Source organism: Saimiri boliviensis, chromosome 10 (genome assembly GCF_048565385.1).
Source record: "Saimiri boliviensis isolate mSaiBol1 chromosome 10, mSaiBol1.pri, whole genome shotgun sequence".
In the NCBI taxonomy this organism is placed as follows: domain Eukaryota; kingdom Metazoa; phylum Chordata; class Mammalia; order Primates; family Cebidae; genus Saimiri; species Saimiri boliviensis.
In genome coordinates this window covers 35730308-35743133 of record NC_133458.1, presented here as the reverse complement: position 1 = coordinate 35743133, position 12826 = coordinate 35730308, and the positions used below count along the sequence as shown (strand labels likewise).

General features: G+C 37.8%; 1 protein-coding gene across 8 annotated transcripts in view; it reads left to right on the top strand.

Moving 5' to 3' along the window:
- CPED1 (cadherin like and PC-esterase domain containing 1) overlaps positions 1-12826 on the top strand; it is a 310759-nt gene that overhangs the window by 280263 nt on the left and 17670 nt on the right. For 7 of the 8 annotated variants that reach the window (XM_074379153.1, XM_074379151.1, XM_074379152.1 and 4 more), the window contains 4 exons: positions 1364-1584; positions 1849-1950; positions 2678-2765; positions 6939-7085. In XM_074379153.1, coding sequence (XP_074235254.1) covers positions 1364-1584; positions 1849-1950; positions 2678-2765; positions 6939-7085 — 558 coding nt within the window. Of the gene's footprint in view, positions 1-1363; positions 1585-1848; positions 1951-2677; positions 2766-6938; positions 7086-10336; positions 10433-12826 lie in introns of those variants that run through there. The other variant, XM_074379155.1, reaches the window with a different exon arrangement.

The following is a 12826-nucleotide window of genomic DNA, read 5'->3' as shown; positions in this document are numbered from 1 at the left end:
ATTTCTAAAGTGCATGCATGGTACTATGGGGGAAATTAGAGTTAGAAATTGACCTTGACCTCAAATATTTCTTGATAGGCTATGAGAAAAAAAAAAAAAGATGCAGACACAAAGAAACCATAATTTCATGAGGCTTTTGTAAAATCTGTAATGGCAGTCAAAATGTAATAAAATCAAAAAGAAAAAGTAATTATGGCTAGGGGCACTGGATGAGACCTATTGGTAGAAGCAGCATTCATGTTGGGTCTGGAGAGTGACAAGTGGAGTTGCAGAGGGAACTTTCAAGGCAGACAGACTAACATAAGGAAAAGCAGATGTTGAAGGCAAATCATATCTAGCAGAAAAGTAGGAGTGGAACATGCTTACATGGAGGGAAGCATTAAGAGGATGGGTCCATTGACCCTGCACTTGGAGTTAAAGGACCTGGGTTTGCATCCCGTCTTCTCCATTTAGTAGATTTATGCCCTCTATCTTCCTGAGCCTCAAATTCCTCATCTGTGAAAAGGAGATACTGATTCAAACCTTACAATTGTGAGATTAAAAGTGAGTCCTCTGTGTGAAATCTCAACCTAGCAAAACCTGATATGTAATAAAAACTCAGTATATGTGCAATGAACCTATAGGATTCTGTAAGAAACAAGGAACCAATACATTTTTGAACACACAAATGAGATGACCAGAACTAGGCATTTGGAAATGCATCTCAGCAATATTGTGTGTAGAAAGAATTAAAAGACAGCCATTGTACAAGAAAGAAGACCCAGTAGGAGAAGACTGCACTAGTGTAGGTTTGAGGCAGTGAAAGCCTGAACAGGACTGTGCTGCTGGGAATGGGTAGGAGATGATGTGGTTAAGAGGCTTCATTAGAGACGAAACGGCACTGGGGTAGGCACCCTGGGACATGCACTGCTCTTCAGAAAATTAGATTCTGATTCTGTGGCTTTCTTGACTTCTATTGAGCTACCTCTGTGAATTCTCAGTTTGCACATCTATAAAATAAAAAGACTGGAAAATCCCCAAGCATTCCTAGAGCACTAAAATTCTTCATGACTATTTGAATCAATAGAACTTGTTAAGTTTATTAAATGGGAAAGTAAAGAGCATAAGGGAAATAGAGAAATTGAAGATAACCTGAAACAAGTGGTAATAAGAATTAGTGTGTCAGTAGATGATGGCATTACTAAGAATATGGAAGACAGGAAAAGAAACAGGCTTGGGAGAGAATATGACATGTTATTTCTAACAGTTTGAAGGGCTGTCCTTCAAACAATTAGATAATGTGAATATTCAAAATTTCACTAAAGGATCTTCTGTACCGTGTAAACATAAGATTTTAAACAAATACTTTCTCTTTAACTTATAGATTCTTTTCATTGGAGATTCAACCAACAGAGGGATCATGTACTATCTTATTGAAAGGCTGAATGAAACGTTGCAGGAATGGCAGAAAGTACATGGCACTAAATTCTATCACAACGTCAATGGTGGGAAGACTTTGATCAGTTATTCCTACTATCCTCAGTTCTGGATAAGCCCTTCATTGAGACCAACATTCGAAAATGCTCTTGAACACCTCTTGCAAAGGTACAATGAAACTATAATTTGTGACACAAAAATCACAAAGTGCTGATGTTCTACTAAGTAGTCATCACTGCCTAACTGCTCACTGTACATTAAATGCACTCAAAAGCTTACATACCAAGTCAGGAGGCAGAAAGCAAGTTGTAAATGACAAGGAGTCTTGCTATCAAGATGCCAGATACCATTCAGTGAAATGTGAGGCAGTGCAGTTACAATGTTTACCTTCTGTTTTAGGGTAACATGTTTGTTTTTCTTTCTGGATTTTAGATCACGTCCTCTAGAGAATACTGGCCGGACTGTGTTGGTTGTTGGTGGTGTTCAGTGGCTTAATTCCAATCACCTGCAAATTATTCACAAAGTTTTGAAGAGGTAAATGTCTGCAACAATAATTGTCTTTAGTATTCTAAGTCAAAAATATTACTATTAATGTGACTGAGTTTTAGCCAGATTTTATTTAAAGAACAACTTAAAATTGAGCATTAAACTTAACATCTAGTTTAAAATACTAAAATAAAATAGGTTTTTATCCAGTTACAACATGGCTGTTCATTATCCAGATTTACATTCAGTACAGATCAAAATGTCTCTACTGACACCTAAAACTCTATCTTTAAAAAAAAAAAAAAAAAAAAAAACCTAATGTAAATGAGTATTTAGTCTTATATGCCAATTATCACATTCTGAAAAATTCTACTGTATTTGTTTATATAAATAACAAACATGGCCGGGCGCGGTGGCTCAAGCTTGTAATCCCAGCACTTTGGGAGGCCGAGGCGGGTGGATCACAAGGTCGAGAGATCGAGACCATCCTGGTCAACTTGGTGAAACCCCGTCTCTACTAAAAATACAAAAAATTAGCTGGGCATGGTGGCGTGTGCCTGTAATCCCAGCTACTCAGGAGGCTGAGGCAGGAGAATTGCCTGAACCCAGGAGGCGGAGGTTGCAGTGAGCCGAGATCGCGCCATTGCACTCCAGCCTGGGTAACAAGAGCGAAACTCCGTCTCAAAAAAATAAATAAATAAATAAATAAATAATAACAAACATTTAGAACTATAATTAAAGTTACTGACTTTAGAATTATACTTATCTCATTCAGGGAAAATTTACTCAATATCCTAGTGATCATCAAAACTTTGGGAATTGGATTTCATTTGCCAGTGGATGGAGTACATTTCTTAACACAGGTAAGCACATTTCCTCTGGGCTAGGTGAATTTCATGATTCCTATAAGGATCCCTGCTGGAAAACGATGCATAAGGCACTATAAAATATTAAGTAACCTTCATGAAAATAAAAGAAGAGAATATACTTAAGGGTTATGATTGCAAATAAATTATAATTATTTTCATATAGCCCACAAATATGTTGTAAATAATGCATTGACTTCATAAAAGAGAAAAAAATGTGTTGAACTATGCAAAAATAAAGAGCTGAGGGGTATATGAGAAAGATTGTGCTTTAGGTATCCCTTACCCCTCCAGTTTTGCATACACCTTTAAAGGCTAGATTAAAAGGATTTCCTTTTGTCAGGTTCATGCTGAAACCACAAACAAAACTGTCACTATCAATGAGTCTTTTGGGAAAGAGTGGTCTTTTTGAAGATGATTTCAAACTGATTGCTTTATTTTAAAAATTGTCTTTGAAGTAGTATTATTGGTTTTTCCTGTAATTGGATATTCATCAGTGAAAGGAGTAGGGGCTCTCTGACCAGTTCTTGCAGAGGAAGATAGTAAATTAGCCTCAGTACTGTTGAGAAGTCTCAGAAAAGAAAAGAAAGATAGGATCTGCAGGGATGAGAACCAGCTGCTCTTGCTCAAGCGATGAGAGCTCCGGAGCAGCCAGAGTTACTGGGCAATTGCAAAGTAATGACGCTGGTGAGCACTGGGAATTGGGGAGACAGGAAGCTGTTCATTTAATGTGTAAGGAGGTTGAGATTTGTATTTTTGTGTCTCCATTGAATGCTACTACCTTTCCCCAGCACAGAACACAAGACCCCCTACTCTTTTCTCAGAAACATACCTGCCTGGACGGCAGATTTTCTGTGATGCAAAAACAGGAGAACTGGTAGAAAGTGGCCAAGGTATAGCCTCTAAATTCAGTATCTTGGGGTCAGCAGGAGTTAAGGTAATTCAAAATAAGTTGAGGCAATTAACATCTGGGATAGCTGAAGGGTTTAAGACTATTGGGGATCAGGTGAGGGGACCTTTGATAAAGTCTTCTATGGGTTGAATCCCTGTAATGTTATTTGAAGGCTACAGGTCAAGTTTGCAATTTCTTCTTGAGGACTCCAGTGGCTCCACTGTGCCTCTTTGATGACAGCTCCCCACAGTAACTGGCGTACTTGTGGCCTCTGCTCATACTTAGGTTACAATTCAGAATCGACTCCTCTCAGCAAACATTTCTTCAGCACTTACTATGTACCACATATTGTGTTAAACATTATGACTGCCACCTGAACTTTGATGGTGCTCATCAATCTTTTTAAACTGAGTGAAGACAGAAGGAGGAAAGAAGGGGAGAGGCGAAGAATAGGAAAAAGGAAAAGGGGATAATTGCAAGTGAAGGCAGAACACAAATTCAAATTTTTCATCATGTGCTCATATAACCATTCAGTGTTGGCTTCTGCCAAAGTTACTCTTCAAATGTTAGCTTATATGCTAGATCCTCAGAGAAAACCTCCTGATGCACTAGACTGGGTTGGCTGCTCCTGCCATGAGCTCCTGTAACAGTGTCTTATGTTCTTACTTATGCCACTCAGCACATATACTCTTTGGCTGTCTGTCTCCTCTGCTGGATGGTAATTGTGAGAGCAACAAGGGAGCTGGGGGTTAGGGGAGTCTGTAGGGCTCACATTGACAGCTCAAATGCCAAATACAATTGTCAGCACATAGTACATCCTCAAAAACTACCTGGTATACAAGTGAGTATAGCAAGCATAGTATCTAATAGGTAGCTTTCCAACCCTTTGTCCTCTCCCTTCCTCCAGCTTCTTGTAGACATGTGTCCATTGATTCTGTCTTCAAACGTACTCAATATTTAGCTCCCCCTCTTAAGTAAGGAGATGCAGTATTTGATTTTCTGTTCCTGCATTATTTAGCTTAGAGAAAGTTCCAGGTGCATCCATGTTTCTGCAAAAGACATAATTTTGTTCTTTTTATGGCTGCACAGTATTCTATGGTAAATATGTACCACACTTTCTTTATCCAGTCCACTTTTGATGAGAACCTAGGTTGGTTCTATGTCTTTTCTATTGTGAACAGTGCTGTAATGAACATACAAACATATGTCTTTTTGGTAGAATGATTTATTTTATTTTGGATACATATTGAGTATGGGAATTGCTGGGTCAAATGGTAGTTCTATTTTTAGTTCTTTGAGAAACCTTCAAACTCCTTTCCACAGTGGTTTAACATCTGTTAATTTTTCACTTTTCAATAATTGTTAATTTTTCACTTTTCAATAATAGCCATTCTGACTGGTGTGAGATGGTATCGCATTGGGGTTTATATTTGCATTTCTCTGATCATGAGTAACATTGAACATTTTTTTTTATGTTTGCTGGCTGCTTGTATTTTCTATTAGTCTACTTTGGATTTCTATAAAGAAATACCATAGACTGGGTAAATTATAAAGAAAAGGGGTATTTTGGCTCACTGTTTGGCAGACTATACAGGAAGCGTGGCACCAGCATTTGTTCTGGCGAGGCCTCAGGAAGCTTACAATCACAATAGAAGCCTAAGGGGGAGCAAGTGTGTCACATGACAAGAGACACAGAATGAGAGAGGGAGCAGGAGAGAGCAGGGGAGGTGCCGGGCTCTTTTAAACAACCAGATCACATATGAACTCATTACCGTGAGGAGGACACTGAGTCATTCATGAAAGATTCACCCCCATGTCCCAAATGCCTCCCACTAAGCCTCACCTCCAACACTGGGGCTCATATTTCAACATGAGATTTAGAGGGGACAAATATCCAAATCGTATGTCTTCTTTTGAGAAGTGTCTGCCAGTTTTCAATGGGTTTCTTTGTTTTCTGCTTGCTGATTTAAATTCCTTAGGATTCTTGATATTAGAAATTTGTCAGATGCATGGTTTGCAAAAGTTTCTCCCATTCTGTGAATTGTTTGCTGTGTTGATAGTTTCTTTTGCTATACAGAGCTCTTTAGTTTAATTAGGTGCCACTTGTCAATTTTTTGTTTTGTTACAGTTGCTATTGCGGTCTTGGTCATAAATTCTTTGCCAAGGCCAATGTCCAGAAGGATATTTCCTAATTTTCTCCTAGGATTTTTAATAGTTTGAGGTCTTACATTAAGTATTTAATTCACCTTGAGTTAATTTTTATATATGGTAATTGGTAGGAATCCAGTTTCATGTTTTTGCATGTGGATAGCCAGTTATAAATAGTGCTATCCAATAAATAGCACTATTTATTGAGTAAAGGGTCCTTTTCCCATGTTTATTTTTGCTGACTTTGTTAAAATAATTTGATTATAGGTGCAGCTTTTTTTCTGGGTTCTTTATTCTCCTTCATTGGTCTGTTTCTGTTTTTATACCAAAACCTTGCTGTTTGGTTACTGTAGCCTTATAGTATAGTTTGAAGTCACATAATGTGATGTGTTGGCCTTATTCTTTTTGTGTAGGATTGCTTTGGATATTAGGGCTCTTTTTTGGTTCCATATAAATTTTAGCATATATTTTTTTAAATTCTGTGAACAATGATATTTGTAATTTGATAGGAATAGCATTAAATTTGTAGATTGCTTTAGGCAGTAATGTTGATTTTTAAATTGAGAATTTTAGATATTTTGGTGAGTCTTTGTGGGCAACAAATTTAACCACTTTTTACTGAAGAAGTTCGAAACTGTGTGCCACTATAGATATTGCTGTTGTATACATACATAAATGATTACATGTATGTTTTGAATAAAAAAAATTAGAACACATCTTTATTTAAGAAATGTATGTGACTCACTCCCAGGCGGGTGTTGAACAATGAGAACACATGGACACAGGGAGGGGAGCACTACACACTGGGGTCTGTGGGGTGGAAAGGGGGAGAAATGGGGGGGTGGGGAGGTGGAGAGAGATAGCATGGGGAGAAATGCCAGATATAGGTGAAGGGGAGGAAGGCAGCAAATCACGCTGCCATGTGTGTACCTATGCAACAATCTTGCATGTTCTTCACATGTACACCAAAACCTAAAATGCAATAAAAAAATTCTTTTTTTAAATGTATGTGAAATTTCTTATCTTACGCTATGACCAATCCCAGTAAAACAGATATTTATATAATTTCCAACTAAAGTATTGAATCATAAAACAATCCTCTGTTAATAAAAATTCTTCTTTCCAATCAGAGTGAAGTGCAGAACTTATGGAAAGAAAATTTGATTATTCTGGATACTGCAAAAAAATATGGCTATGAAGTAGTTGACACATTCACCATAACAATGGGACGATACAAGGAGTTTCTACAGGGGAAGTGTGGTTGTCATTTCCATGAGGTATTTATGCTGGTTCTCTGAATTTTATAGCTTTTGATTTTTTTAAATTGTTTGTTGGGTCTTTAATTATATTGTCAGTCTTATTTTGCATGAAACAAAAAACAACGTCAGGTGGAGATTAAACAGTATTTTCATCATCACTCAGACAAGGTATATAATAACCACAGCTTTAGCTCTACCAAATGAGATGTTTAAAAATGTATGTTTGTTTAGACACTTCAAAACTAGGACCATTGGTCAATGCAGGCAGGAATATGGGAACCTGGAGATCACGTAATTTCTCTGATAGACTTCAAGCCTTCCCATCAGAAATTGAATCTTAAAAAAAAAAAAAAAAAAAAAAAAGTGGCAAAGGTTTTCATTAGCAGCAGCTTAGAAAACAAGTTTACTTGGTGTGCTAAACTAATGAATGACCTTCTTTCATTGGCTTGTCCAGTGCATAGCAGGAGGACCTGTTTTTTGAGTAGGAGTTTTTTCCCTCCCTCAGGGTGAAAATAATTTTATTTTAAACCTATAAATAGGCTAAGCTGATAAGGTAATAGCCTTTCTTTTTCCTCCTGTCTTTTTAAACCCTCTGTGGATTATTTCCTCCCCTACCCTTGAATTTAAAAAGTCTTGGGTAGGACCCATAAGTTTAACACCACTTTCAGACAACAAAAGGTCTCCAGTCACCTTCGGGCATAGGAGTATCCCTTCAATACTAAAATTGTCCCATTCTGGGCCATAACTACATAAGTCATTTCCCTCCTCAGCTTAGGTTTCCCTCAGTCTCAAAAGCCCAAATCAGGGGAGAGGAGGCAGGAGACTTCTTTACCATTTCCATATCTTCCTTCTCTACTTTTCTACCTTTTTCTGCATTGGTCAGAATAGAGACGGGATGCTAAGGACCAGAAGAGTCTTATTTGAAGAGTACAGGCATAACCCAGTGATGTGCTCTCTGAGTCTCACATGCTATTTCTTTCCTTGATGAATACTTTTGTGAATTGCCTTGAAGAGCCTCCTCCCCACCGGTAGAACTTTCTGTCTACAGCTTCCTTGATGGCAGTAATACCTCTCCTCCAGCTAGATTCCTTTATTGGCTCCTTGGTATCCAACTGTGCATTGCTCTATTGAGGATCATGTTGCTCCTCCATGTATCCTTTTGAAAAATATTCAAAATGGCATTAGGCTTGCTATACTTTGAACCAAAGAAATATATGCATTTTTATCTACAGAAATATTAATGGATCCTTGCTCTGTTGTTGCTGGAAATACAGTTAGTTCCCAATGAAGCTTTCTCACCTTCTCTGCCACCTTCAAGTTGATCTGTAGCCACAGTGTATCATACCAGTTCTAATGCTTCCTAAACCCCAAGAGACATGTGTTCGGCTCTCTTGAAGGCTCCTCTCACTTGGCTTACGGCAAAAATGCAACAACACCCCAGTGGGGAAGAGGACCACAAAACATTGGAAAGCTCACACAGAAATTTCATCTCTTTCTTCCTGTTTGTCCCACAACTCTTTTGGTGAAAGAAGGATATGGGAAAGTGGATTTTTCCATACTTTTATGAGTCTTGCATAGGTTGTCCAGAAATTACTTGTAATATAAAATTTTTTGGCTACTGTTATTTTGCTGTAGGTTTCAGGAATTCTGCTGAAACTGAGATAAAAAGTGCCTTATTTTATCTTTCTATCAGATATTGATTCACTCTTGTTTGCTTGCGTTCTTTTGTGAACGAGGATACATTCATTAGTGGATTGTGAGGTGACAACTAGTGTGACTAGTGAGGTGACAACTAAGGTTTCCTTCTGATTCTCTTTTTCAGCCCTTAGCTGACTATCAGAATCCATCTTGGTGGGCTGGGCATGGTGGCTCACACCTGTATCCCAGCACTTTGGGAGTTCAAGGCAGGTGGATCACTTGAGGTCAGGAGTTTAAGAACAGCCTGCCAGCATGGTGAAACCCTGTCTCTACTAAAAATACAAAAATTAGCTGAGTGGGTAGTGGGCACCTATAATTCCAGCTATTGGGGAGACAGAGGCAGGAGAATCACTTGAACCCTGGAAGCAGAGGTTGCAATGAGCCGAGGTTGCACCACTGCACTCCAGCCCGGGTGACAGAGCAAGACTCCATCTCAAAAAAAAAAAAAAAAAAAAGAATCCATCTTGGTCCCAAGAGTCTTACAAATACTAAAAAAGTTACTGACACTGCAGTCGTTGCTCTGTATGATTTATAGGTGGATTTACATTATCCTTTAATGTGACCAAATGGAACTGCCTTTCAGAGAAGTGAAAGCCTGCAGCCACAGTACAGAACATGACATTTTAAATTTTGACCTAGCAGCTTGAAGCTGAATCATGCTGTTACAGAGCAGATTTTAAGCTGTAGGATACTGCATGTCTACTAATGTCTTCCACAAGAAAATATACAACCTTTAGAGTACTTATCCTATTTGCAAAATGTCAAGGCTTAGAAATGCAAGGGCAGTAGCCTGAAACAGAAAGAAGCAAAGATCTGGCAGCTGAGCCAGCAGCCCAGAATCACAGCTGGCTACAAAAGCAAGCCAGTGGTTGCCAAACTCATAGAAAACAGGGCTTTTGAAAGACAACATACAGATTGCTTTTGTTCCTCTTTTAGGAAGGATTTTTGTTTATTTATTTATTTTTACATAATGTGTCTTCAATACATATTTTTGTGGAAAGGTGACCACTTTTTTTTTTTTTTAAGCTTTAGTGCTCTGAAAGTCTAAAGAGGAAAATGTCCTCGAATGATTTCAACATGGCCCAATTAAAAACAGAAGATGCCCTTTCCATATGGTTACATTATGTGTATCTCCTACCACAGCAGCAAACTATCTTTAACTTGCATAGTAACAATGATTCAAGCATGCCAGGTGAAATCATTTTGCTTATTTGACTTTATAGTTTTGGAAGTGTAATTATCACAACTTTCTTTTTCTTAATTCTATTTCTGATGTAGGCTGTCTTGATAGCAAGCCACATAGGTGTCCCCCAAATTATCTCAATTGATTTCAGAGTAGTGTTGTCTATTTTGTTGGTTTTTTTGTTTTGTTTTGTTTTGGTTTTTTGTTTGTTTTAGATGAAGTTTTGCTCTGTCACCTAGGCTGGAGTGTAATGGCATTATCTTGGCTCACCGCAACCTCTACCTTCCAGGTTCAAGTGATTCTCCTGCCTCAGCCTCCCGCGTAGCTGGGATTACAGGCGTGTGCCACCACGCCCAGCTAATTTTTGTATTTTTTTTTTTTTTTTTAGCAGAGATGGGGTTTCACCATGTTGGCTAAGCTGATCTCCAACTCCTGACTTCAGGTGATCCACTTGTCTCGGCCTGGCAAAGTGCTGGGATTACAGGTGCGAGCCACCACACCTGGCCTATTTTGAAGTTTTCATGTTTAAGCTAAAATAAGTTTCTGGGAGCATTTGCCTTTCCAGTCACGACATACAGCTGATATGATCATCTTTCTCAACTGTTTCCCTTCATCAAAAAGTCTCTAAATTCATTCATTACTTAGGCATAATTACTGTGTAACTCTTGAACAATTTGTACCACTTGTTCCTCAGGAAGTCTCTAGAGCTGACACTAACATTTTATAATGTTTCTAAATCATCGCCTAACATCTTAACAGTAATATAATAGCAATGTTAGCCTATTAAAAACAATCCAAAAAATCTAAAAGTCTTTTTAAAGAGTGATTTGATAATGAATGCAGCAAGCTGGAAAAAAGTTGATTACTGGTCTCATGTCTAAAAAGTTAAAAACTTTTAAAAAGGAAAAACTCTGTTGATAACCTTTTTTTCCCCACTCTGTGCTCATTTTAAGAGCCTGGCAAATAAGTCTTACCATAAAGTAATAACAAGAGTTGAAAAAATTGTATTAGAATCATAAAAATTCTGGCTTAGGGGCCTTTTATCTTCTGGTTTTCAACTAAACTATTTCCACAATAGATTCAAGGATAAGAAAGTTTGGTATAATCATTACAGTAAGATATTGATTTTTTTCTTTGGTTTGTGGTTAGAATTCTATCATAGACAAAACAAACTTGCTTCAGTGAGCTCTCACTGCCATAGGTGAGATTAAAGGTCTTGAGGTGTTTCTTTCATCTGTCAAGGCAACAAAAGAGAATATGTTGCCACTAAGAAACTATAAACAATTTCCCAACTGGTATGCATCAATTTTGACTAACATGTTCCCGCTGATTAGAAAAACAGGTGTTTCTTTTTATGAGTGGAAATGGATTATGTTTTCCCAATGTTTACATAGGACAACAAACAGGATCCAGGTAGCTCTTGCCCAAGACAGGTTTTGGATGGTGCCTTCCGTTATGTGGCAAACACCTACTGTAAGCAAGCTAAAACCTGGAAAGAATATGGCAATGTTATCGACACAAAGCTGGCTGCAGAAGGGACAAATCCACAACCAATTGTTATGTTATTATTCATTAGTCTAATAGGTTATCCAGACCTCATTATAATATCTTCCTTTTCTGGCAAATGTAGCTACAGCTTTTGACTCAGTCAACAAAAAAACAGCTAGCATCAAACCACCACTAATACCAGCAGTTTCCTTTGATTCTGGTACCATGGAAAGAAGAAAAGAAGGAAGTTTCAGTTCTTCATCAGAGATGGTTTCCCACAATTAATTAATCTTAACCCAATAGCCTTTATTATTTAATCTTAATTAAATAAACAAAAGATTATTTGGCCTAGAAATGAAGTGTTTTACTTTCTTCTTTAAACTTTACAAATTTACTATCTAAACACAATTTAAAAATTTTTTAAAAAAAAAACCTTTAAATTCATCTGGTAGATAAACTGAAATAATGACTTTTAGGAAAAAAAAAAAACCCATATTATGAAACAATACATTCGATAGCCCATCAGATATATGAATAGGATATTGTGATAAAACCAAGAAGGGGCACTCAATCTGAGGATTAAGCGTCTCTCCTTGAATAACCATCCAAATTAATTGTTGAAGGATGAAAAAGACTTAATCAAGAAAATAGGATAAAGGTGGTAGGAAGGCCAATGCAACCCCATAGGATAATGTGAACCAAAGTAGCTCTGAAATAACCTGATGTTCTCAGAATCACAGGGAATCCTGTAGATAGAATATCAATCACAAAAGGGTATTTGAAAAAAGTAGGTGAGGGCAAGATCCTGGTAAGAGCTGGATGATCCTGTAGGTGATCGAGACCCACTGGCAGATTTTCAAGAGAGGAGTGAGATGGTCATGGGTTTGTTTCAAACAGTGAAGATTAATAACAGTGAGGAAGGAAGATCTGAAGATGATCAAGTTAAAAAGAGAAGTTAGGAGAATTTTTTTCTAGAAGGTCCACCCAAACCAGGACAGAGACAGCAAGTTTAAGACAGAAGTGGACAAAAGCAAGCCTGGTTTTTAAAAATGGTACCTGTAGATCTTATTTATGGCATGCAGGAGTGGGAAGAATCAAAGATGACTCCTAACCTGAGTGATGTATTAGAGAGCTAAATTGGAAATTGAGACAGAGAAGAACTGAAAAGACATTGTCTTAGGAAAAGACATTGAGTTCAGTTTTGAACATGCTGTGTTTGAGCTTCGTGTAGGACATCCAGGTGGAGATCTCCAGTGGGCAGTTTGATATACAAATATGACACTGGAGGGACGGATAGGGATGGGAGATAGCACTGGGAGTCATCAGGAAATAGATTGTAGTTAAAACCATGAAAATAGATCATCCAGAGAAAGTGAGTAGAGTGGATGAG